Consider the following 24,793-nt stretch of genomic DNA (forward strand, 5'->3'; position numbering starts at 1 on the left):
AATGTTAATGAGGGCAGATGGGTGGCAGTTGTGTTAGTGAGGCAGGACTTAATCTATAAGATTGGGTTGTGTTTTGAGGCAATCTCTTTTTGAGATATGAAAGAAAGAAGCAGGCAGAGAGACAGGGGAACCTCTTACCACCCAAGAAAGCAGCGCCGGAAGCAGAGTGCATCCTTTGGACTTAGGGTCCCAGTGCAGGGAAGTTCCTAGTCTGGGGGAAGATTGATGCGAAGGCTGACAGAGAACGCCTTTCCCTGGAGCTGATGCCCTGACTTTGGACTTTTAGCCTACTTTACAGTGAGGAAAATAAACTCTTTGTTAAAGCCATCCACTTGTGTTATTTCCGTTATAGCAGCACTAGATAACTAAGACAGGCACAAAGCCTGGCCAGGGTCGGGGGTAGGCCCTGAGGCTGGGAGAGTCATGCTCTCCCTCCCTGGCTTGACTCAGCCCCAAGGGACAGGACAGTGATCAGGGAACAGGGGCAGGCCTTCTGGTTCTGACTCCTGAGTGGAGCGCTGTGGGTGGGGCAGTGGTGGGAGCCTGTAGAGTGATCCCTGAAAGGGCAGGGCTTAGGGAGCACTAGGTGCTGAGCATGGACAGCATGTGGGGCACTGGGCGTGGGAGGTGGTGGTGGGGACATGGAGAGTGCTGGGCGTGGGAGGTAGTGGTGGGGAAATGGGGAGTACCAGGCGTGGGAGGTGGTGGTGGGTGCGTGGGGAGCGCCGGATATGGGAGACGGTAGTAGGGGACACAGGGAGTGCTGGGCATGGGAGGTGGTGGTGGGGGGTGTGGGGAGCTCCAGGGGTGCTAGCATGTCTCGCCCTCATCATCCTGAGGCCACGTTAGCTTCTCTGCTGCCCCAGCGGCTATGAGCCTCTGCTTCCTCACTGTGAGGATGCTGCCAAGGTATCCAGGGGCCATCCAGCTGTCTCTGAGAAGGGGCCGAAGGGACCCTCAATGTCACAGGGAGGGTATGGCAGTGAGTCCTCCAGGCAGGTCCTGGGGTCCAGCCCAGAGACCAATCTGGTTAGTGTGCTCCCCTTCCTCCTGCAGACCTGAGGCCACCCTGACATCTGGGAATTGGATTAAAAATGAAATGAGCCCGACATCCCGGAGCTGGCCTGCACGGGAAGAATAGGGAGGCGGCATGGGGTAGGGGGCCACCCACTCCCAGAACAGCTCATCCACAGAGCAGAGAGAGCTGGGAGCCCAAGGCCTGAGGGTGGGTAGCTCCCATCAGGATGCAGGGACCCAGGGCACAGCCCCGCCTCTCACACATCATCACATCCCCAGCCCCCCAGTCTCGGGGCCCGCGCCTCTCCTATCAGTCCCATTCTCCCGCTCACTTCAGCTTTAGGGGACCCCATGGGTGACATGTGGGGGATAGGCTGGATGGAGCAGTGGCTGAGACTTTGGGAGGGCAGGCAGACATGCACAGTGGAGGCTGAGCAGGTGGCTGCCAGGCACCCGGTCATGCTCCTCGTGTCTGAGGGCTGTGGGCCCATCCACCCTGTGGAAAGGCCACTTCTTAGAGTCAGATCCTGTGGGGTGCATTGGGTGCTCATCGAACTTGAACTTCCATTAACTCTCGGGTCCTGGTGGCCATGTGACGGCTATTGTGAAGTGAGTCCCAGTAGAAATGAGGTCATAACCAACAATGCAAAAGCTGTGGCTCTGACGTACTGGGTCCCCCACCGGGCACCGTCCTTAACTTTAGGGAGGACAGCCGTCTGGGCTCAGCACGCAGATGCAACTTGGCCTTCCTCCTGGCACCTCCATGCGGCCCCTGGGCAGGTGCCTGGTCACTCGTAGACCCCATCCTCTAGCCCCTCTGCCCTGCCCCAGGCGAGGTCCTCGGTTACCCACAGACCCCACAAGTTCCCACTGTGCGCAGAGTACTCTTCTGCCTCATGTAGAGAGAACGAGGACCCCAGGGGAGAGGACATGCGTACCACCAACTGTCCAGCTAGGCAGAAGGAAACCAATGCAGAGGCCAGCACCATGCCATGTAGGCCAGGGTGGGAGACAAAGGGTGCTGGTAGTAATGTCTGCAGGCCAGGGCTCAGGGCCAGCTTGGTGGAGGGCAGGCGGGCATGGCACGCAGGGGCCTAGGTTAGGCTGTAGGGTCAGATTATGTCCATCCTGTGAACAGCACCCCATTATCTCTCCCGGGACCTCCTTCTTCCTGCTCTTGTATACCCCCTACCACCCCACTATGGTTCCTTCAAACAGCCCATTGGGTCACTTTCCTCCCCTGTGCACAACCTCCCAGTGGCTCCCCATCCTCAGCCAACGCCCTACCTTGTGCTGTCCCTCCCCAGCCTGGCCCCGTTGGCTCCCTCCTCCTCACGTGGACTGTTGCCGTGCTGCCCCTTCCGCTCAGATGGCTCTGTCCTGGTGTTACTGTGGCTGGTTGGCCCCCAGGCATCCCCTGACTGGCTAAGAACGCTCTAGTCACCGCCTTAACCCCTTCTTTCCATCCACTGCAAAGCTTTCACCTCCACCGGACCCTGTTCTTTCTGTTTACCACTTATTCTTTGTCGGATTCTGCCCCCCACCCAGCCCAGGGAGCTGTGGGCTCTAGGGCACCTTCTGTAGACCCAGCTGCCGTGTGTGAGGGCAGGGCTGAGGGGTGGTTTGGGGGCCCATCCCATGGGGAAGCTGTCCAGACCCAGCAATGGGCAGGGGCTGGCCTTGGTGGTACAGGCTCAAGGCTGGCAGGGTCCTACACCCACTGGGTCATCTGGCAGAACAATGAGCAGGTGCTCTTCCGGCCTTAAGTGGCCAGGGCCATCTGGTCCTGAACCATGTGGAGGCCGCCTTGGGGCTTGTTTTCATGTGTCAGCACCATGGTCAGCCGGGTTCTGTGTGGAGAGGCTCGGCTGCCCTGGCGGTGTTCTGGCTCCCGGCCTGTGCATGTCGAGCCACCCTGGCTTCTGTCCCCAGCCCAGCCAGCAGCTGCCCCTGCACACAGCCCTAACCCCAGGACCCACCCAGTGAAAGCAGAGATTAGTGAGTGGCCCAGAAAGATGAGCAACTTGCTGTGGCGGAGCCAGTGCTGTAGAGACCTCGGCCTCTCTTTCCTGGGGACCATCTCACAGGTCTCACTGTTGCCTCTCATTCTCCCAGCCCTGCCCTGGGGCGGCTCTGCCGCCGACCACCCCAGGGCCCTAGCTCTAGCCTCGCAGGCCTCAGGCCAACGACAGATGGGGCTTGGCAGGGGTGGGGGTGGGTTCTGATCACTGCCGAGGTCAGAGCCTCTACTAGCCCATGCCCCCCGACCCCACTCTCCCCATATCCAGTGACAACTGCATTAGCCGAGCTACAGTTTCAAACTGCAAAGGCTGTTTAAACAAGATAACAGGCTGCTGCCAGTGCAACCCTAATGCAGGCCCTGACAGCCATCACCCACATCTGGACCTGCCAGGTCTACTTCCTGCCTCGCGCTGTGGTGCCCAGCTGAAGCACCCCTCCTCCCTGGCCCCTTCTGCTAGTCTCTGGTTCTCCCATGAACAGGCGTGAGAGAGGCTGGGAGGACCTAAACAGCAAGGGAGGGCTGCCCGTGTTCCAGCAGGGGCAGTTGGGGTCCCCTTAAGAGGTTGATGTGGGGTCCCCCTCAGGGGGTAGAGGAGGTCCCCCTCAGGAGCAGTAGGGTCCTCCAGGTCAGAAGGTCTTACCACCTCGCAAATTGTTCTTGGAATGTGGTTTTTCTCTCTGTGCCATGGGTAGATGTATTCACATGCCCGCCAAGGCACCTGACTGGCCTCCTGCCCTGCCCTCATCTGTCTTCCATGCCCCTGGAGAGGAGGGACCACGCCCCAATTCCCACTGACTCCCATGGTGCCCAGACCAGGGCTAGAACCAGTGCAGCTTCATGGGCACATGGTCAACTCGGCCCTCAGCATGGCAACTGATGGCCAATATCACTAACTGTCACCTCCACTGGCGTTTGCTGGGTCAGGCTCTGCATGGACTATTCCTTTCCACTGCCCCTTTCACTGGATTTATGTTGACCACAACCCCCTGCTCCACAGCTCTGTGCCCAGCACAGACCTCATGAATGTCCCCAACTCCTCAGGAGCTGGGGAGGGCCTAGAGTGAGCACTGGGTAGCCTGGGCCTGAGCAGCCCAGTGGACATGGGGCCCACGACCTTGCCGGGGCCCTGGCCCCTGAGTGAGCTGGGCAGTGCTGCACCCAGAGCACCATCACCAGCCCACCGTGCTATCTGAGGGGCTGAGCTGCACCAAGACCTGCACTGTGGCGCTGTGTCCTCCCAAGCAGTCCAGCACTGAGACACACCTGCTCTGCTCTGCCTTTTGCTCTCACCAAGTCTCAGAACAGCAGCTCACAGATCTTACAGCCAGAGGGAACTGTCCAGCCCAGAGCCTGACAGTCCCTAGGGAGGGCTGGGGCCAGTATGACATGGCAGTGGGTGACACATGCACTGAGCAATGAACTTACGGATACATGGACAGTCTAGGAGCATCACTCTGAGGAGCTGTGGGTGCCCCGTCCTGGGTTTCCAGTGGGTGGATCAGTGGGATGTGTACTCTGGCCATGGTTCCAGCTTCTCCCTCGCCTCACCCCCACACGCCCCACATGGCCAGAAGGAGGTGCTGCTTCTGTGTCCTATGTGTGCACTAAGTATCATCACTGGCAAGGTGTGCAGACCAGGGCTGCTGGCACAGACATGCGAAGAAACCACGCGCAAGAAGCCCCTCTTGGAAAAGCCTCTGGAGCTGGGAGCCTGACGCCTGCTGCTCAGCAAGGTGCTTGTGTCCTCACTGCCTGTTGCGGGGCTACAGCCTGGCCCCATAGCACGTCCACATTCAACTCCCAGCCAGCTGCAGGGAGGCCCTGCTTGGAGCAAGAACGCTCAAAGCCCTGCTCAGGACTCTGGGACTTCTCATCTTTCCTAGGCCTTTGGGGCTGCCCTGGCCCCAATCTGATGAATCGCAGATGAAACCTTCTGGGTGGCAGTGGAGGCTTGGATTCAGACCACCCTTAGGCCACCATGTTCAACTACAGACTGCAACCTCCTGGGGGTCAAAAGCCCATCTCGCAGGTTGTGATCAGCAACTGAAAAAGACACAGTCTAGACGAGAACACAAGTGCTGCACGCCCCAAATGCAAGTATGGCCTCACTGCTGATGGCACCAACCTGGCCCCTCTCAGTCCTGCCAGACAACTGCCACCAACTGTGCCACCATCAAGCTGCCAGGACGCTCCTGGAGGAACATGTTCTGGGCAGGTCTGGGTGTGTCCCTGTGCCCTTTCTGAGGACCACATGCCAGGCCCTCCATCAGACCCTGGCTACAGGAGGCTGTCACCCTGTGCTGGCATCCGACAAAGCATGGCATTCCTCCTTGATGCTGTGGGACTGGCCCAAGCAGGCCTGTAGGGTGTGGCTGCCGGACAGGCTCCACCTGTGATAAACACCAAGGTCAGGCTCAGGGAAGAGACCCACTTGCCCCCTCCCTGTTCAGACTGCCCTGGGGCTGGGCTCAGTCAGCACCCTGCCGTGGGTACACTGGCTTCAGAGGCCCAGGCTCCGGGGAGACTCAGCACTCTCCTGTCCTGGGAGAGCCTGAGGTCATTTCTCTTGAGGTGGAGATTTAATGGGAGGCGGGTGATGAAGGAAGGCGGGTACCACACTCTTGCAGGCCTATGCGCTGCTCCCCATATCACCTTTCCGGCACTGACCCAGGCAAGGCCACCTAATTTTTCTGGTTTGGTCTCTGGGCCAGAAGAGACTAGCTGATCTGCCTGAGCCCCTCAGGGTCTGAACACTAAGACCTGCTCTCCTCCACCCTACCCGCACACCAGTGTGGCCTCCAGGGCCCTCAGCCTCACTGGAAGTCTGCTCGTGATAACTGGGAAATTGTTCTCCAGTTCTCAGATTACACAAATCCTCTAAACAATACTAATCTGTGTCTTAAATATGGCTGTTCCGCTACGTGCATAGCTAGCAGAGCTAATGCACTCAGGAAATGAATTACCCTGCTGATCTGGGCCAGTCGTGCGGGCGTGGGGCTTGGAAGTGCTCCGCTTTGAAGCTCTCATAAAGTTGCGCGGAGACTGCCGGCTGGAGCAGCACCGTCACCATCATTCAGAGTGACTGATCACGTGGCAGTGTGGAGGGCACACGGGAGTCACAGCCCTGGCTGCAGCCCCAGCTCTGCACAGTGAGCTGTGTGGCCCACAGGTCTGAGTACCAGCTTCTGTGTCTGTGAAATGGGGTGACAAAGCTCTGCACGGGGTTGTGCTGGCTGCCCCCTGCCCCTTCGCAGGTGTCCAGCCATATGTGCTTTCCATGTCCCCAAGAGTAGTCAATCCTGGTGCACCACATGGCCCTGCATCCCACACAGGCCCCTACATCCCACACAGCCCTGCATCCCACGTGGCCCCCATGACCCACATGGCCCCGTAGCCCACATGGCCTCCATGTCCCACGTGGTCCCTGCAGCCCACGTGCCCCACCATGGTCAACACAGTGCCCATGTGGCTACCAGCGGCAACATGCCCCCTACAGTTGTGCTTACCATGCAGCCCCTGTATATGACATGGCTCCCACCGCCCACATGGGCTTCATGGCCCATGAGATGCCCCTACAACTCCTGTGCCCCGTAGTCCCGTGCCCCACGTGGCCCCTGAATACCACAATGCTGGGGAAGCCTTCCAGTTTGTACCTGGACCCAGGCTGCACACAGCAGATGCACCAAGACTGCTTCCTGCGTGGACATCACAAAGGGCTTGTCCCTCAGACAGGGAGGAGACAGGCCACCACAGCCAGCCGGGAGGGGCAGTCAGTACTCTAACACTTCTCTGTGCAGAACACTTCTCTGAGGCCTGGGCGAGTATGGAGCCCACTCTTCAAGCCACCTTCAGTGGGATGGATGCAGAGAGAAGTGATGCGTTGAGCATAGGGCAACGCTAAGGAATCCGAGGGGCCAGGAGGCAGAGGTGTGGTTGGTCACCAGTCAGCAAGCCTGGCCTCGCAGGCCCTTCGGCTAGGGCTCAGGACTCACTGTGGTGTGCTGGCCAACGCTCAACAACTGCCTGGGCAGGGGCAGAGGGGCTGACTTGTAATGTTTGCTCATTTCTGTGGTATCATTACTCCCACCGTGGCTGACTTTAGTTAACAACATGATGTCACACAGCTCATCAAATTCCTAAAAACGTAAACCAGGTTGACATAAATGTAAAAAATTTGAACATTTGGTTGATATTTGACCTAATAAGGGCAAGGAGCAACATATGCCCGTGGAAACTGGCAATGAAAAAGGAAGACAAAAGAACTGATGTATCTGAGCTGTGGTGATGGCAAAGAACAAATCAGTCCTGGAAGAAATACAGCCAGAATGCTCCTTAGAAGCAAGGATGGCTAGATTTTGGCTTGCTTATTTTAGACACGTCATCAAGAAAGACCAATCGCTACAAAAGGACATCATATTTGGTAAAGCAGAGGGTTAGCGAAGGTAAGGAAAGCCCTCAATGAGATGGGCTGACACAACAGCAGAAATGGATTCAACATACCAATGATCGTGAGGATGGTTCAGGACCAGGCAATGTTTCGTTCAGTTGTATGTGAGGATACCATGAGTTGGAACTGACTTGATGGCACCTAACAATAATAACAGCAGCAGCACAGGACCAGGAGGCACCGCACGAAAGTGGGTGAGAAACAGCCCTGCCCTCGGGAGGAACCAAGGAAGCGTCTCTTGACAGTGACCTGTATGGGCTGCATGTTCCCCCGGGGGGCAGAGGAATGTAGGTCCCAGCCCAAGAAATTGTAACGTCGCCAGGGCCCGGTACTGCACACCCCTTCAGGACCCGGCGCCCCAAGCCCTATCAGGGCCCAGCTCCACACACCCCCGAGAGGGCTGAATGTTCCAGCAGCATTGTATTCTGGAAGCCAGGGCTCTGGTACTGGGCTCTCTCCACGCCCTCCACCTCTCGCCCATTCCACAAACTTCTACTGAGCCCCTACGTCATGCCTGGCCCCTTACCCAGAGCACACATGACACAGGGTGGTGGGTCAGGGGCTGCCCTGGTGGCAGTGCTGGGCAGAGGTGACTAGGGGTCTGGGCTGCTGGAGCAGTGGCCAGCTCCAAAACCTGCCTCCAGGGCATGTCCCTGTATCCACATCACTGGGGATCCCCTATACATGTTCTGACCAGCCATCTCCTGGATCAGAAGTAGGACACCAAGTAGAACCCAAACCACCTGTGGGGCCCCACAAGTGGCCATAGTTGGTCCTGGATGAAAACAAAGGGTAGACAGCCCCAGGGGCTGCTGCCACCAGCTCCCTGAGGAGGGATGGGCCTCCCAGGCCGCCATGCCCCTGGGGCCCCGCAGCACGACAGTTTGTGGAAACAAAGCCATGACTGCCATGTGTGATCGTTTTCCCTCTCCCCCTGCCCCACCGGCCCCTCCTCAAGCCCTGCCTGGGCCCAGCAGGCATGTAGCAGCGCTGCACGGCTGGGACGCAATGGCTCCAGGGAGTGGGCAGTGAACGCTCTGTGGGTTTGCATGTGAGGGCACGTTGGCGCTTTAGGACAGGCCTTTCAATCTGTCCAGGTGATACATCCTCTGCCTTGAGGTGGCCAGCAGTTCCTGTGAGCTGACCCACCACCACACCACACTGCCCCAAGGTCCTCAGCGAGGGTTCATGTAAGGCAGGGGTGAGGAGGCCCTCAGGGCAGCAAGGGCTGGGGACACAGGCCCTGGTCAGTGGCACCTGGGCAGGCAGTGCCAGCTGCTCCATGTCTCCTTCTTACCTACAGTCCTCCAGGGCTAGGAATGCCGCTTTGTCAGTGGACTTCATGCTAATGCCCTGCAGAGGGAGTTCAGGCCCCATGTAAACCAGCAGCCAGGAGGAGACCTGTCTGTCACTGTTCCCCAGCAACCCTGCTGAAGCCTGGGACAGGCCACCAGGAAGCTGCAGGAGCGGAAGCAGCTCCGACAGGGCAGGGCTGGGGTGAAGGTCCCTAGGCTCTGTGTCCTACTGTGACACAGGGACAAAAGGAACAGTCAGGTTCTGCTGCCAAGTGCTCTGTACCCCCAGAGAGAAATCCCAGCACATCGTTAGGCATGCTCAGCCTCTTGTGCTGCAGAGGAACCCATGGTGGGCCTGGTGCAGCCCATGGCTATGCAGTCACTGGGCTCCTGCTAGGACTGCGGGGGTCGGGCCTGGCAGGACTGAGGGCTGAGAACCAGCACACCTTCACCTGCGTCTGTGTCTCTATGGCTCACAGAGCCAGAACCTATCCTTCTCCCCCAGGTGCCCCCTGGGCTCGTGATGCCCTCCATGCCCATGAGCTTGGGTCCTGGTGCTCTCCTTGGCAACACACTGACTGACGCAGACAGCAGGGTGGGGTTGGGGGGAGATGGGCTGAGACGAGGGCGGGATGAGCTCTGCAGGAGCTCACAGGCACCTGCACAGTCAGCCTAGCCATTCTTGCTGGCTCACCTGGCAGAGCCATGAGGACAGCTGGGGCCCCCATGTTCTCTCCTCCAGCAGTGTGCCCACCAGGCACATGGGCCCAGCCTTTCACCCCATCCAGTGCTCCTCCTGGGGCCCGGCTGGAGGGTAGTGGTACTGGGGGAGGAGGCCAGCAGGCTGCAGGCCTTCCTGGATGGGCATTCCACCTTCAGCAGCTACGCCAATCATGGGAGAGTATCATCTTTCCTCAGCAGCCTGTTTGTTTTTCATCCCAAGACATTACTGGTGAAGCATGAAAGGTCAAAACCATCTGGAATCCAGTGAATTTCTAGCCTTGCTGGAGTTTCTCATAGAGAATTTCCTTTTCTGGTGAACAGCCATTTCCCCAGGCCTGGTGAGAGCAGGGTGCTAGGGGTGCAGGCCTGGCTGCCAGCGCCTCCCTTTGAAATGTCCCAAGTGGCCAGAAGCCAGGCGACGCCCAGGAAGTCTGCAGCAGAGTGGAAATGAGTGGCCCCGCCCACTCACCCAGCCAGCCTGACCAGGCGTAGCCCCTCACCTGCCCCGGAAGGTCACTCAAACCAAGGGGGCACCATCCTTAAGGAAGGATGTGGTCAAAGGCACCTGGGTGCCTGGGCTGGGTTGGGGCAAGGCACTGGGAGCAGGGTTGTCAGGTGCTCAAAAGCTGGAGAAGCAGTGCCCAAGGGAATGAAGCTACCCAGTGTCAGTGGCTGCAGCCAAGAGGCAGAGAAGGTCTGGCTGGGCCTATCCCTGAGAGCTTCCGGCTGCCTCCATGTCAACAGGCTCAGAGAGCAGGGAACACGGCCAATGTCGCCCCCCCCCCCCCCCGCAAGGAACACAGGCCAACTCAAGGTGCTGTTGTCCTCTCCCTGGGCTCTGGAACACTTGTGGGTAGTCTCATGGCAAAGCACTGCCAACAGTGGTACTGGAGGCCAGGCCCTGATGCCAGGCGGATCCACCATGCCCATCCTGGGGAAGACTGATGAGACTGCCCCAGGGGATACAGGGGGAGGGGGCAGCTTTGAATGCCCATGACGAAGCCCCATGCTCCCAAGGGTCAGCCACAGCCCCTCTGCCTACAGCAATGCCACACCAGTGAGCCTGGCTACACTCGCCAGTTGGGGTGTCCCCACCATCCAGAACCAGCATGTGAGGAAATGGTGGCAGGCAGAGAAACCAGGAGAGGCTCAGCCCTCGACCGACAAGCTCTGGCAAGCCTACTAGCCGAAGGCCTCCCTACACCTTCTGTGGACATGGCGCCCACACCGAGCTCCCCTTCCCCCTGAGATACTGTCACAGCGCCAATCATACCTGCCATGAGCCTGCCCTCCCCTCGCCTGAGCGCTTCCGTTCTCTGAGAGCCGTCAGTCTCCCCAGGACCCAAGGAAACCACCCAGAATGAGGCCCCAGCTAACCCACAGAGCGAGCCTGCCCCCGCCTGGAAAGTCTGGCCCAGCCCCCTGGACTCTAGCCTTCCAAGCTGGGAGAGACCCAGGATTCTCCCCAGCCAACCCTCTGTCTCCCTGAATGGTGGGAGCCCCACGAGCATCACCTCTCCTCCCCCACCCACTGTCGCTGGACCCCCGGGCACCCCTACAGCATACTGTTTCTGGCTCCGCAAGGGACACTGTTTCTGCCTCCCCTTCCCCCCCATTAAAGGCCTCTTCAGGGCAGACTCTGGGTCTTCCTTGCTCGGTGCCCCCACTTGGCACAAAACTCTGCAAAAAGGGGAAGGCCCAGGGTGGGCTGATGTCACCATTCCAGCTTTGCCATGCCCACCTCATCTGGCTACACAGGCCTCCACCACTCCTCCACCATGTGCGCTGGGTCTCCTGCCTCAGTAGGGCCTGTGGCATGCTGCCCATGCCCCTCCCCAGGGCCTGCCACCCCCTCCCAGCAACACCTTCTTGACAGCTCTTAACCCTGTCGCTCTAGACACTCAAGGTCAAGACCAGGCTGCGGGCCTGGTCCACAACAGGAGCTTTGCAGACTTGCAGAGCCAATCGGTAGACTAGCAATACAGGCCAAGACTAACCAGTGCCCGGTCCGAGCTTGTTCCTTCATCTACAGTGGAGCTGCCAATCCCATGTACCAGGTGGCACCCTCCCACCTCACCCGGTGGATGTCGCTCCTTGGGGCCCCAGCTCCCCTTCCTCCTCAGTGGACGGCCTTCCCTGGCCCCCAAGGGCCAGAGGTCCCTTCTTTTGGCTCCATGACAGGACACACTCACCCCCACTGTCAGTGCTCTTCCCACCATCGCCATACCCCGCCGGACTACTGTCCATGAGCCAGGGAGCAGGCCGCCCAGCAGATGTGGAGTGCATCCTGCAGATCCAAGCTGGGGCCCCCACCCCCAGCTGCTGCTCACTGAACTGAGGCTGAGGCAATGTGGGCCCTCCTTCCATGGAGCCCAGGGTGTGGTGGTCACTTGGGGGTCTGCCATGCTGGGGAAGCCACCGAGAGCTGGTCCCACAGGGAAAGGTCCTGCCCACCAGGCTCCCTCTTTCCTCTGGGGTAGGTGTCCTGACAGCAGGGGTGTCCCTGAAGACACTGCGCTGCTCCACACTTGCTCACAGGGGACTATTTCTGTACAAGGGAAGTAGGCTGCCCTGCCTCAGGCAGTGGGCAAGTGGGATAGGTTCATTCTGCTCACCTCTGACCTAGCCTCCTTCACCTGCAATGCACCACAAGCCCAACTGCCTTCCACGAGCCAACGACAAAGGACACAGCGGAGGACACCTGGGCAAAGCACCGCCAAGGGCTGTGTCCATGCAAGGGGCAGGGCTGCATGTGCGGCCCACTCACCGTCTGGTTGTCTTCGTAGAGCTTCAGGTCATAGCCACTGAGCTCGACACAGAAGATGATGGCCGTGACGCCCTCGAAGCAGTGGATCCACTTCTTGCGCTCTGAGCGCTGCCCACCTACATCCACCATCTTGAACGTGAGCTCCTTGAAGGTGAACTTGTTCTCCACAATGCCCGTGGTCATGTCCCGGGAGCGCAGGATGTCCTCGACAGTGGGGATGTAGTCGGGTGCGGCGATGCGCTCCAGGTCGTTCAGGTAGTAGGCTGCATTGTCCTCCAGGTGGTACTCGCTGGAGCGGCCGAAGCAGGCCTGCGCCCCTGGGTCGGCCCATAGCCGCCGCATGACGCCTAGCAGCTCAGGCGTGATCTCACCCTTGCTCTCTGCGGGGCCCGTCAGCGCAAAGAGCTGCACGGCATCGTAGGCACGATCGGGGTTGTGGAAGTCGATGCGCAGGGCAGCCAGGGCGCGGATGATGCGAGTCAGAGAGTCGATGGCGTTGTAGATGATGAGCGGCTTGTATTCCTTGCAGGCCTCCAGGTTGAAGCCACCGCTGTGGATGATCTTCATCTGCTTGACAATGGTGCTCTTGCCTGAGTTGCTGGTGCCCAGCAGGAGCAGCTTGATCTCTCGGCGCTGTCTCTGGCTCTCTGAGCGCAGGTGGCGGTCGATTCGCCGGGACCGCCGTGCCGCCTCCTTCTCCTCAGAGCTTTGCCGACATCCCATGGTCCGGCAGCAGCAGGCTGGCCACAGAGCGCGGGTGGTGCCTCTTCTTGAGCCTGCTCTGCCTGGTCACCAGCCAGGACAGAGCGTTGTGAGGGGTGCAGAGAAGTGGGCTGGTGCGCCTGGCGGGGACAGTGGGACCGCGCTGAGCTCAGTGCCGACAGAGGGTCACAGCCAGGCTGCACTGCAGCCCCTGGCCCTGCGCCTCAGCTCTGGCAGGCATGGTGTACCATGCGGCGGGCGGTGGCCTCCCTCTAGGCACACACCTCCTGCCCCGTCAGCTGCGTCGCCGAAGTCATGCCCAAAGCTCTGGGCCAGTGGTGGTAAGCCGTCTGCTCAGGTCTGCTGGGGCCACCGCTGTCTGAGCACCTCCACTGGTTGCTGTGGGGATGCTGCTCGGCAAGGCTGGAGGGCCGGCTGCCTCGGGCTGCTCCAGCAGAAGGCTGTGCATCCGGGCTGCCACCTGCCAAAGGCAGAGAGAGACAGTGTGAGCAGTGGAGCCCCACCTAGGGAGGGGAACTGGAGCAGCTGTGGCCCAGGGCACAATCACTCAACCCTCTCATGAAACACCGTGGTGCAGCCTCACCCTAGCACAGTACCCTGCCTCATGGCTGCTGCACCATCCTCAACCCCGGCCCTCGTCAAGTCAGTTTGCCTGAAGCCAGGTGTGCAAGGGGCAGGGTATCCCAGACTTTTCGCCAGCAGGATCAGGGGCCCTGCAGAGCCCAAGGAAGCCCCCCACCCTGTGCTGGATGCCTAGAGACAGGGCATGAGCCAAGCCTGGGGCCGCCACCCCTCCCTACCAGCTGCACCTTCCCTGCACCTCGATTTCCATGACTGGTCGTTATTAGGACCGAATACAGCCCCCTCTTTGTGATTCCTGTCTGTGCCCCCTCCCCACCATGGGGCCATACATTGTGTACTGTGGCATGTGGCATCCAGAGGCATAGAGATTTCTGGAGCTCAGTACCCCATTTTATGTGAGGCCTGGCCTTGGTGAGGCAACTGATATATTCACTCCCATATGCTCAGCGTCCCTGTGGGGCTGGGCTGCTGTGGCTTTCACAGGGGGGGCCTGGGCTCGGCCTTCCTGCCTGGATACTCTGCTAGCCTGCCCTATGAGTGAGCAGATGGGCAGAGACCAGAGCTGGGTGGAGGCTGCAGGCTGTGTGTGTCGCGGGGGGGAGGACAACGGAATGATCCAGCCTAGAGGGTGGGGAAGGAGGCCTGCAGGGGAGCAGGAACTGCACAGGGCAATGTAGTGAAGGTAGTGTGGACGGCAGGGTGGCCAGGTGTGGTAGGTGGGACAGAGCCCGGTGCATTCCTGTGAGCCGCACGGACTCAATGAGCCCAGGGCCTGGGCGGGGGGTGGGAGGGGTGCAGCCCCCAGGAGTCTGCAGTCCGGGGCTGGCTTTGTTGCCCCTTGCCCCACCCAGTCGGTCAACAAGGAACAGCTGTGCTCACACCTGGAGTGGACCTCAGTGTCCACACTCTGGGTGGCCACCTGCTGCCCAGCAGTGAGAGGTACATCAGCTCTTCCCAGGCCCCCCGTAACCATGGGCGACTGGGCTGGTGCATCCTCCAGTTTAGCTTCCGGCTCCTGTGGGAGGCCATGGTGGCTAGATCCAAACCCCTTGCCTTCCTTCCCAGACCTCAGCCTGCCCCACTGCCCCTGGGGCCACCGCAGTCTGCCTAGCTCCAGGTGAGCAGGCACTTCAGAGACAAAGGTGTTTTCCAGAGGCCAGAGCCCACCCTCTGGACCCGCAGGCAGGCAGAACCCTGCAGGCCAGGGCTCTGTCTCCCCTGGAGGCAGAGCCAGTGTCTCAAATTAGCCTAGCTCCCTGCCCATCTGTCGCGATGTTGCCACCGACCCTGTGGCCCTGGTCTCTCCAAGGTAGCCCACTCTCCTCCTATTCTCTGAGGTTCTACCCCCCTGGGTAGCCACCATGGCTCCACACTTCTACCACTTCCTTAGGCTACCACCTGCCCCCGATATCTGCTGGGGCTCCTGTTGCCCGTCTGACCTGCCTTCCCCTGAGGTTAACCAGAAAGCACTGCCACTGCTTTCAGGGTGACAGGTGTTGCCTTATGTGTGCTCTGGGACTCAGAAAGGTTGAGGAGTGTCCTGCCTCCTGCATGTCCTGGCCCACAGCCCAAGGGTGAGAGACACACTGGGAAGTGCCCTGAATGCTTCTGCCCAGAAGAGTGCAGACTCCCTGATTGTTTGGGCCCCGGCAAGGCAGAAGCTGGCATTGTGAATGTCTTAGGCATAGGCCCCTTGACGGCCCCTGCATGTGTGCCCTGGCACGAGTGGTGTTTGCCAAGCATCTGCTGAAGGATGATATGAGCATGTGATGCCTACACCTCTGCACACACCAACATGCCCCACAGGCTTGCACATAGGCGAGCAGAGGGCTGGTTGCCCTGGGGCTATGGGACAGCAGGGAGGGGGTTCCGTGTCTTCCTGTTTTACTGCATTTCCCACAGTATCTTCGATAAACTTTGTCATCATAAACAGGCTGAGGCCAATCTCACTGCATCTGGGATCCACCACTCCACCCTGGGGTGCAAGCGCAAGGTGGGTGGGCATATTTGGCTCTGGAGCGCCCCTTGTCTCTGCTGCTGGCCCTGCAGCCCCTCGGGTACCGACAGTAGCCCCTAGCCCAGGACATCTTCCACTGCCGTCACTGCTTGAAGCACTGGGGACCAGCTTCCGGTGCATCGGTCTCACCCAGCCGAGAGACGCAGTATCTCCCTCCTGAAGTTGACACTGGGTCCCAACCGACCAAGTCTCCTTCAGCTGCTCAGTGACAGGGACAAAGGTCACCCAGAAAAACTCACTGAATATGCAGACCAGGACCCGACCCCATGCTTACTTAGCAGGAAGCGCTGGGAATCAGACCAACAGTAAACCTACTGTGACAGTCGGTGCCACCATCCATGGTAGAAACAGCTCCAAAGGAGGAGGGGTTGGCACATGGGCGAGGGAGGCAGACAAACAGGCCTCTGGGAGAGCATTTCTGGCAGAAGGAAGTGCAGTGCAAAGGCCCTGGGGTGCCAGTGTGCCTGCAAGTGTGAGGGACAGGCAGGAGGCTGTGTGGCTAGAGCCAGGGGAGGCGCTGATGGTAGGAGGCACTTGTGTCTTCCAAGTGAGCGCCACCTTGTGTGACTGCATCCCTCTACTGGGCAAGCGCCTGCACTGGCTGTCGGCAAGGCTGGGAGGGGTGGCTGAGAGCCAGTCCCCTGTGCAGACTTGAGGCTGGACGCTTAGCACATACAAAGCTCTCCTCCTGAGAGCTTCCTGCCCCCAGCCCTGCCCAGTTTGGGCCTGGTGAAACCTATGTTGTCAAGATGGCCCATTTCCCTGTCTACTGCTCCCAACCATGTCTCGCCCTCTCATGCCTCCATTCACACACAGCTGCTGGGACAGCCCTGGCTGGGTGGGAACCCAGGTGTGGACCCGGTCGGGGAACAGGCTGTATCTAGCCCAGGGCCTTGGTGCACTCGGTGCTTCTGCCCCACCTGGCAGTTGGTGTCTGCCTGATCCCCAACGTTCTCCAAGGCCCTGAGGGTGTGGATCGCTGTGCCGCCTGTAGTCCTGGGGTCTCACCCTGCGCCCGACCCGATGCCAGCATGTGACACCATCCCCTGGTCAATCCCCTCGCTTCCCGGTGAGCTGGGGGCTGCATGTTCTCCAGGGCCAAGTCCCCACCTCTCCCTGACACGCCTCTGCTGGGCCATCCTCCACAGTGCTGTCAGCCCTGGAGGCAGGGAGGAACACGGTGGCCAAGGTCACTAAGGTGTTGCTGAGCCTCACAAGCCAGGCTAAGCTGGGATCTCCTGGGTGGGAAGACGGCTTATCTGCTTACTGGGCTCTCAGCGCTGGGCTGGCTGAGGACAGGACTTCCTGAACAGGACACCGGGGCCTGAAATGCTGAGGCCTCACATTCTAGATCCCTGATGCCTGCCTGCCTCCCTGCCTCCCACAGAGAAGGCTAATTTCTAGAGGAAGGCCAGCTCTGCATGGAGCCCTGGGCCCTGGGGAGGTGGGCCAGCCTGTGGACCCTCCCCATTGAGGGGACAGACACATCCAGTGATCAGAGAAAGGGGCTATTCAGGTGGGGATGGGGGTAGGATCGCAAGAGGTAAGGGCAGCCCAGGTTACAGGGCCAGCAGGCCAAGGAGCCTGAAGCACCGCATACTGGAAAGCTCCAACCCCCACCATGGGCATGCATGGGCCCTCAAGACCCCCACCATGTCCAGCCTGGCACTGGGTTCCTTGGTGAGTGGCCTGACCTGCCTCATGGAGCCTGCAGTCCTGGGCAGGCAGGGGCAGGAGTGACACACCCATCATGGGTCCACCAGCCCTGTCTGCCCACCAGAGCTGCCCGTGGGCCTGAGGATGCACTGCTCAGTGAGCCCCAAGTAGGGCGACGACTCAGTCTCCCCTCCCCCTTCCCGTCTGCTCAGCTGCCTTCCGCTGGCAACAGCAGCCCTTCCCCTGCCAGCTCCACCCAGTAGCCACTCTGTGATGATCGGGGGGTTGGCTCAGTAGCAGGTCCCTGGGGCCCTCAGTTGGCACTTGTCTCAGGGTCTGCCAGAGGCTGGCAGGTGGACACCTGTTTCAGAGCATCCTGTACCCACCCGTGGGGTGCATGACATTTGTTCACACACAGCTCTGCAAGACCCCAGTCCACTGGCGTGCCGGCCAGAGCGCAGTCTGCAGCACCCCCAGGCTGAATGCAGACCTGAATCATTGGTGCATCCATCCCTCCCACCCTTGGCCCCGCCACCCCATGCCAGCCCCCACCTCTATGTCAGAAATTGAGGGTCTAGAGGAGTCCTTGCCTGTGGCACCTGTGGTGACCACCCCTACACACTTAGGACAGCATCGCTCCCCACTGGCCTCTCACGCCTGGTAAGGCTGAGATTCCACCCTGGGTCGGCATGCTACAAGTCCACTTCCAGCCTGTGTGGGGCCAATAGCTATGGCCAGGCCTGGTTCCTCTGTGTCCAGAGCTGGCCTGCTTGACAGGGCCCCACCTCGCTCTTCTTCCTGCTCTGATTCACTTCCCACCCTGGACTGCTCCCCCGGCCTGAGGGGGGCTCCCAGACACCTGTCCCGCACGTGCCACCTGAGGACCTGGGACAGTCCAGGGCTCACGGATGCATCTCATCACTGTGGTGGGGTCAGTGGTCAGAGGCCAGGTAAAGTCCTGTCTATGCCAGCAGCATACCTTCTCAGGGTGGGCTGATGCATGGAGGGTGGTCTGTGAGACAGCCTGTACCCCAACCATGTGTCTGCGTCCACCTTCGGGGTGCCTCCTCATGGCATGTACGCCTCACAGTATGCCCGTGAAGTGGGTACAACGTTACAGGTGTGGACACTAAGGATTGGAGACAGGCGGCACCAGCTTGGTGCTACCAGCTGGGTGTCTGCAGGGCTTGGCTTCCCCTGCCCCAAGCCCTGTGCCCCAGCACCGCAGACCGAAGCCCCGAGCCCCGTACACTGCTCAGCGTGCTGTCTAAGTATCCCTGGCTCTGGCACTGTCCGAGTGTCTTTCTTTAGGTTGACTGACCCTTTACTTAAATAGCTGTATTTAAAGAGAGTTTCCTATTAATGGACCACAACTACCACAGCCTCCACCAGACTGAGTCCAGCACAATTAGATGGTGCCTGGCTACCACCACTGACTGCTAACTGGGATCACAACAGAGGGTCCTGGACAGAGCTGGAGAGAAACGTAGAACAAAATTCTAACTCACAAAAAAAGACCAGACTTACTGGTCTGACAGAGACTGGAGAAACCCCAAGAGTACGGCCTCCAGACACCCTTTTAATTCACTACAGAAGTCACTCCTTCAGCCAAAGATTAGACAGGCCCATAAAACAAAATGAGACTAAATGGGCACACTAACCTAAGGGAAAGGACGAGAAGGCAGGAGGGGACAGGAAAGCTGGTAACAGGGAACCCAAGGTTGAGAAAGGCAGAGTGTTGACATGTCATGGGGTTGGCAACCAATGTCACAAAATAATATGTGTATGAATTGTTTAACGAGAATCTAATTTGCTCTGTAAAAGTTCACCGAAAGCACAATTAAAAAAAGAATTGAGAATTAGAGAAATAATCAAATATTTTACCTTTGCAACTCTTGGTATCATTTGGCTTTACTACTATGAGTTTATATTACTTCAGTAATAATTTAGAATCAAAGCATCATTGCTTAAAGATAAAGTAATAAAAAGATAGTTTCACTATAAAAAAATAAAATAAAAAGAGTTTCCTACCCCTACTGTAAATAAGGGAGTCCTGGTGGTGCAGTGGTTAAGAGCTATGCCTGCTAACCAGAAGGTTGGCAGTTTGAATCCACCAGCCACTCCCTGGAATCCCTACGGGGCAGTTCAACTCTGTCCAATAGGGTCACTATGAGTTGGAATCAACTCGATTGCAATGGGTTTGGTTTGAGTACTCTAAATAAAAGTCAGTTGCTGTATGCAGACATAATCTAGAAGGTAAAGAAATGCCCTCGGTGCTGGGGTGCTGTGCTTGCCAATGGGCCAGGCCCCTAAGGCTGCTCAGTGCCACTATGGAATGAACAAGGGGGATGAGTGTGTGCCGGAGGGTATTAGAGCCACACAGGACCAAACTGGGCCTTTCTCCCCTAAGAAGGATTGAAAAGAGAATGAAAGGGGTTCCCTTCCTCCCGGTGTGTGGTGCTGCTGTGGCTGGGTGGCCAGTCCCTGCTGTGAGAGGTCTGCTCTGGGAGGACACCAGGCAGAGGTGGGGGTCCTGGCTGGGGCTGGGATGGGGCTACTTGCCTGCAGTGACCAACACTGCACCACTCCCCCCAGGCCAGAGGTCACCTCTGTCTCAGAAAAGTGGCTGGGTATTCAGTAGGCCCCTATCCCATGCTGTTGCCCCCTCCCCAGCCCAGGCCCATTTGCCTGGCTCACCAGGATGCCTTTCCTCCTCCTCTTGGCCTCCCTAAAGAAGGCCAGCAGAGGGGTGCAGCAGGCACATCTATCCAGGCCCTGCCAGGGCTGCTGCTCCCTGACTCTCCACCCTCAGGTCCACTGATTATTCATCCACTATCTGCCATGAACATCACTGTACCCTCTCAGAACCATCCCTGTTGTGTGCTGGCCTTGCTCTTGGCACAGGGACTTGGTGGGGACACACTGAGCCTGTGTGTCAAGAAGAGGCACTCGGGCCTGAAGGCATTTTGGGGCCACATGGGAGGTGGGCAAGAGCCTGATGGGGCTTGGGTCTGAAGGCACTGTGGGGGCACATGGGAGGTGGGTGTGAAGGGCCAAGCGGGGGTATAAGTATAGGTATGGACATGCTTCCTGGTGGGTGGGCTGGGTGTAGAGGGGCACCTGGTGGTTGGGCCATTAACAAAGGGAAGCTGGGAGCTGAGGGAGTCTGGGTAAGTGGTCTTGGACTGGGAACACTGCTGCAGAGAGGAGAGTCTTGTGGTGACGGGGCGGGGCCATTTCTATACAACAAACCTTGTACGTTACAGCATAGCCATCACACTGACACACGCTTGTAGTACTGAACCCAGAACCACAAGTACAGCCACTTCAGCCCCTGTTCCATGTGCCCCCATAGCATCTGTGCCCCCCCGTTCCATGTTGTCTGCATCTCCTGCTCCATGTCTCCTCCGTAGTATCCATATCCCCTGCTCCATGCCCTTGAATACATCCGTGGTTCTGGCTCTATAATCCCCCACAGCATTCGCACCCCCCACTCCATGTCCCTGGATGTGTCCGTACCTCCCAGGTGCAGAGAAGCCCAGGAGTCCTGCCTGGGTGGGCTCCCACTGCCTCCCCGCGCACCCTCTGTCTGAACCATCTTCCTTGTGTGGCGGCTACGTGTCTAGCTCTGAGACGGGGCTGTGCCCGGGGCCCAGGCAGAGCAGTGAGTGACAGCACACCCGCAGCCACACTGCACTCCAGCCCTGCCGCCTCCAGGAAGGGCCTGGTAGTGTTAGGCTTTTGATACCACCACAAACTTATTTTTGGACTAAAAAGCCACATCTTCCCAAGGTGATAAAAGTATTGCTTGCCTTGGAGCTAGTCACATCGGACATGGGAGGGAGGAGAGTGCCCCCCAGGAACTGCCCTCTAGGGAAAGACGGCCCCACAATCCCCTCTGATTAAACCACAGGAGCCTGCCCACCTTGGCTGGGCCCCCCACCCCATGCAGCCTCTAGCTGGGCCCCCTTGACTATGGCAGCCCAAGTGGCCCCTGAGCCACGGTGGTCTCAGTCTAGACGGGGTACTGTGAACCCAGTGCTGGGTGTAGCAGGGGAATGATTTCCCCCCGGATCCCGGCAGGCCACCCTGGGAGGGAGGTGAAACCAGTGGCCTGGTCTCAGAGCCACTGGCCCCTTCTGCAGCTGCCCTCAACTGCTTGTCCACATCCCTCCCTCCAGCATCTCTTCCTCCAGGGCCCACCCAGTACCGGCCTGGCCTCCTGCTCTCCCTCTCTGTGAACGATTTGCAGAGCAGATGGATGGGTGGATAGATGAACATTAAAAAATATTTGCACAGAGCTCAGATGCTTCCTGAGCATGCCCTGTGTGTATATGGCCTGACAAGACCTCTCCAGGGGCAGTCTGGTCCCCCATAGTCTCTGCAGACCATGGGCCCACAGACCATGCTGGAGCCCTCAACACTCCTGGGATCTGAACCCAGCCCTGTTGACTTCTCCTGGGACCTTTCTGCCTGTGCCCACTACCGCGCCCCGTGCCCCCCCACTCCTGCTCCCGTGCCCCATAATCGCTTCTCAAACGTGCATTTCACACACCCTCCCTGAGCTGCACCCCAAACTTGGCATGGCTAAACTGTGCTGTTTATCACACCTCGCCCCAGCATCCAGTTCCTTCTCCCATCTTCCTGCTCTCAGGGAGGGGCAAGAGCCCTTCCTGCCCCCAACCAGTGGAGCCCACCTCACCCTCCTCCGGCTCACTCTCCTGCCAGCCAGGAGGCAGGCCTTCTATTTGTGGCCCACCTGAGACACTATCCTGACTGCTCAAGCTTGCTGAAGACCTCCCAAAGAATAAGACTGGGGCCCCTGTAGGGCAGACAGCATGGCTTCTGCTCACAGTACACCCCAGGCTGTGCCCTAGCCTCCACTCCAAGGACACTGGCATTTCTCGGTCCTTATCCTCCACACACCAGGGCCCCTCCCGCAACCCGGTTGGGATCGCTTGTCCCTGCAGGCTGCCCTGGACTGTCCATGGGTGGTCCCATGCTCCAGGACTTACCCTCTGGGTCGGGGTGGCAGCCACCCTTTGCCCCCTGGGTCCTAGGAAAGAGGCTTCCAGGCCTATCTGGGAAGCTCTGCAGGGATGCTGGCAGGCCACCCCCCACCCCGCCTCACCCCCACTATAGATCTCTGGCTTACAACCTTACCAAGTATAAAACCTAACCAGCTGCCATAGAGTTGACCCCCCTGACTCATGGCACCCTCATGTGGATCAGAGTAGGTTTCCAATGGCTGATTTTTCGGAAGCAGATTGCCAGGCTTTTATCCTGAGGTGCCTCTGGGTGGACTTGAACCTCTAACCTTTTGTTCAGCAGCCAAGTGTTAGCCTGTTGTACCACCCAGGGATTCCTACTAACCAGTACGTTGATTATGATGATGACAAACATAAAAAAGAGTTGCTGTTGGCCTAAGATTCATGTAAAGCTTGTAAATAAATGACTTTGTGTGTCATTTATCACAACAGCTTCTGCCAATGTCTTAAAAAAAATGTTGGCATGTGCATCCTTGGGACAGTCCTGATCTAGGGCCCAGGGATGTGAGTCTGTAGGGGGGTCCTCAGCAGTTACTCTGCCGTCACCAGGGCCAGGCAGCTGGGCTGGCGTGCCTATGCTCCCCCTGCAGCCTGGCCGCCCGGCTTGGCACAGGAGACCCATAGCAGGGCTCTTCTTCAGCAGGCCTCTTCCCTGGTCTCTGCCAAGCTGCTGCTGGCTTTGAGAGCAGAGTGGACGGGAGGCCTAGCTGGTGTTAATGTGCACACAACGCTACAGCCTCTTGGCTTCCGCGTGACCTTCTGCTAAAGGGAAGGACATGAGATAACCAGGGAGGCCGTCCCTGGGGCCCTGGAAGTCCTCGGCCACGTGTGCAGCCCTCTGGCCCATGGCCACTGAGGCTGTCCCCAGGAGCTGGGACAGCTCCACTGATGAGGCTGATTCAGGAGGGAGCCAGGCCACGTGGTCCATGAGCCAGGAGTAATGAGTTAATAAAATCGGAGGCCCCACGTGGCATCCTCCAGGGAGGAGATGGTAGGCAGAGGGGCTGACTGTCATGCAGAGCCCAGCCAGAGAGGCCACCTCTGCAGGGAAGACCATGGCCCAGGGACATGGCTCCCAGGGCTCCATAGGAAAGGTGACCACAGACTTGCCGTCAGTCCCTCTGTTGGTGGAGAACCTGATCTAACACTTGGGGTTTCTGCCTCCCTATAGTTCCTGTTCCCTGGTTCTCACTGTAGCAGTCCAGGACCCTAGCTCCCCACCTCAGCTGCCCACAGCCCACACCCTCTCTTGTGAGGGCTCCATGGAGTTCCCTCCCCTGGGGGCCCTTCTACCTCCCTTGGCCTCTGGCCTGGGCCTCACCCTGGCAGTGAGCAGCATCTCCCGTCTGCTCCCTCATCCTTGACCTTCCTCATGGCCATCGTCCCTTCTCAAGCCTCTTAAACGTAACCATGGCTCAGGTGTACAGCTGCCAGGCTGGAGGTCCAAAGCCCCAGGCCAGTGTAGCTCCATGAAGGCGGCAGATCTCAGCCACCCCTAAGGTCAAGCTCTGTGAGTCCTGCCGAGGTCAATGGCCACTGGGAGGGAAGCTGCTCCCAGCCACCCCAGGGCTGGCACTGGTCCTCCTGTATGATGGGCTACCCCAGCAGTCTCCAGCCTGTGGCAGCCTTGGATCCCTGTCTCGTTGTGGTCCTCTAGAAGCCGAGCCTGAGATGACGTTGACTGAGGGACATGTTCCAGGTCAGGAGTAAGGGAGGCAGACAGGCTGGGCAGGAACCAGCTGTGGGTTCATCGGAAGCTTAGCCTTGGCCTGATCCCTTGGGAGCTCTGGGCATGAATGCCATCAAAGCTGTCCCACGTTGTGGGAAGGGGCAGGGCTCTGTTCCCCAGTAGGGTATGGCCTATCCCAGGTAAGAGAACAGAACACACAAGCATTCCAGGAACAAGGGCTCCAAGGCCCAGGGCACCTCTGGAAGGGGGCAGCTGAGCCCACGGCAGGCAGCTCAGGCTGGAGCTGGGCAGTGGGTGAGCCGGCAGCAACAGGACCGAGGGCCACAGTGGTGTCTACTACCTGCTCAGCATCCCACCCCTTGGCTCTTCCTAACGGAGCTCAGTGTCTTGGGTTGGGGCTGGCTCAGGGGACTCTCAGGTGTCCTTTAGACTCTGCCAGAGCCGAGCCTTCTTACCCCCTCTGCTCACATGCCTGCCTGTCCCTCTCTTCAATGGCTGTAGGGCTGCTACTCTTTTTTGCTTTCTCCCTGGGCCTTGGACAGCCAGAGGGCTCCTCACACATGGACAGAGGGGGGCAGAGCTGAGTCACACCCTCTTTACCAGCCCCCATGCTGGCGGACCTGGATCCCAGGGTACCTGGCACCATCTTGGCTTGGGGCCTCTGCACCAGCTGTCCCCTCTGCTGGAACATGCTCCATTAGAACCAGGTGGCCCACTCCATCCCCTCCTCAGGAGGCCTCCAGGCCATCCTATTCCAATGGAAAATGCCCCCAAAGGCCCAAACACCCACCCCCAGGCTCCACCT

At 58.9% G+C, this 24,793-nt stretch overlaps 2 protein-coding genes across 2 annotated transcripts in view; one reads left to right on the top strand and one right to left on the bottom strand.

Annotated features, from left to right (window-relative positions):
• The window catches only part of RSPH14 (radial spoke head 14 homolog), a 73,086-nt gene that overhangs the window by 29,021 nt on the left and 19,272 nt on the right, over window positions 1-24,793 (top strand). The window lies entirely within an intron of this gene.
• Window positions 1-24,793, bottom strand: part of GNAZ (G protein subunit alpha z) — a 46,952-nt gene that overhangs the window by 14,002 nt on the left and 8,157 nt on the right. Inside the window, exon 2 of the mRNA XM_049866560.1 lies at window positions 12,273-13,455. Coding sequence (XP_049722517.1) covers window positions 12,273-12,995 — 723 coding nt within the window. The 5' untranslated portion in view covers window positions 12,996-13,455. The remainder of the gene's footprint in view (window positions 1-12,272; window positions 13,456-24,793) is intronic.

Source organism: Elephas maximus, chromosome 22 (assembly GCF_024166365.1).
Source record: "Elephas maximus indicus isolate mEleMax1 chromosome 22, mEleMax1 primary haplotype, whole genome shotgun sequence".
Classification (NCBI taxonomy): Eukaryota; Metazoa; Chordata; class Mammalia; order Proboscidea; family Elephantidae; genus Elephas; species Elephas maximus.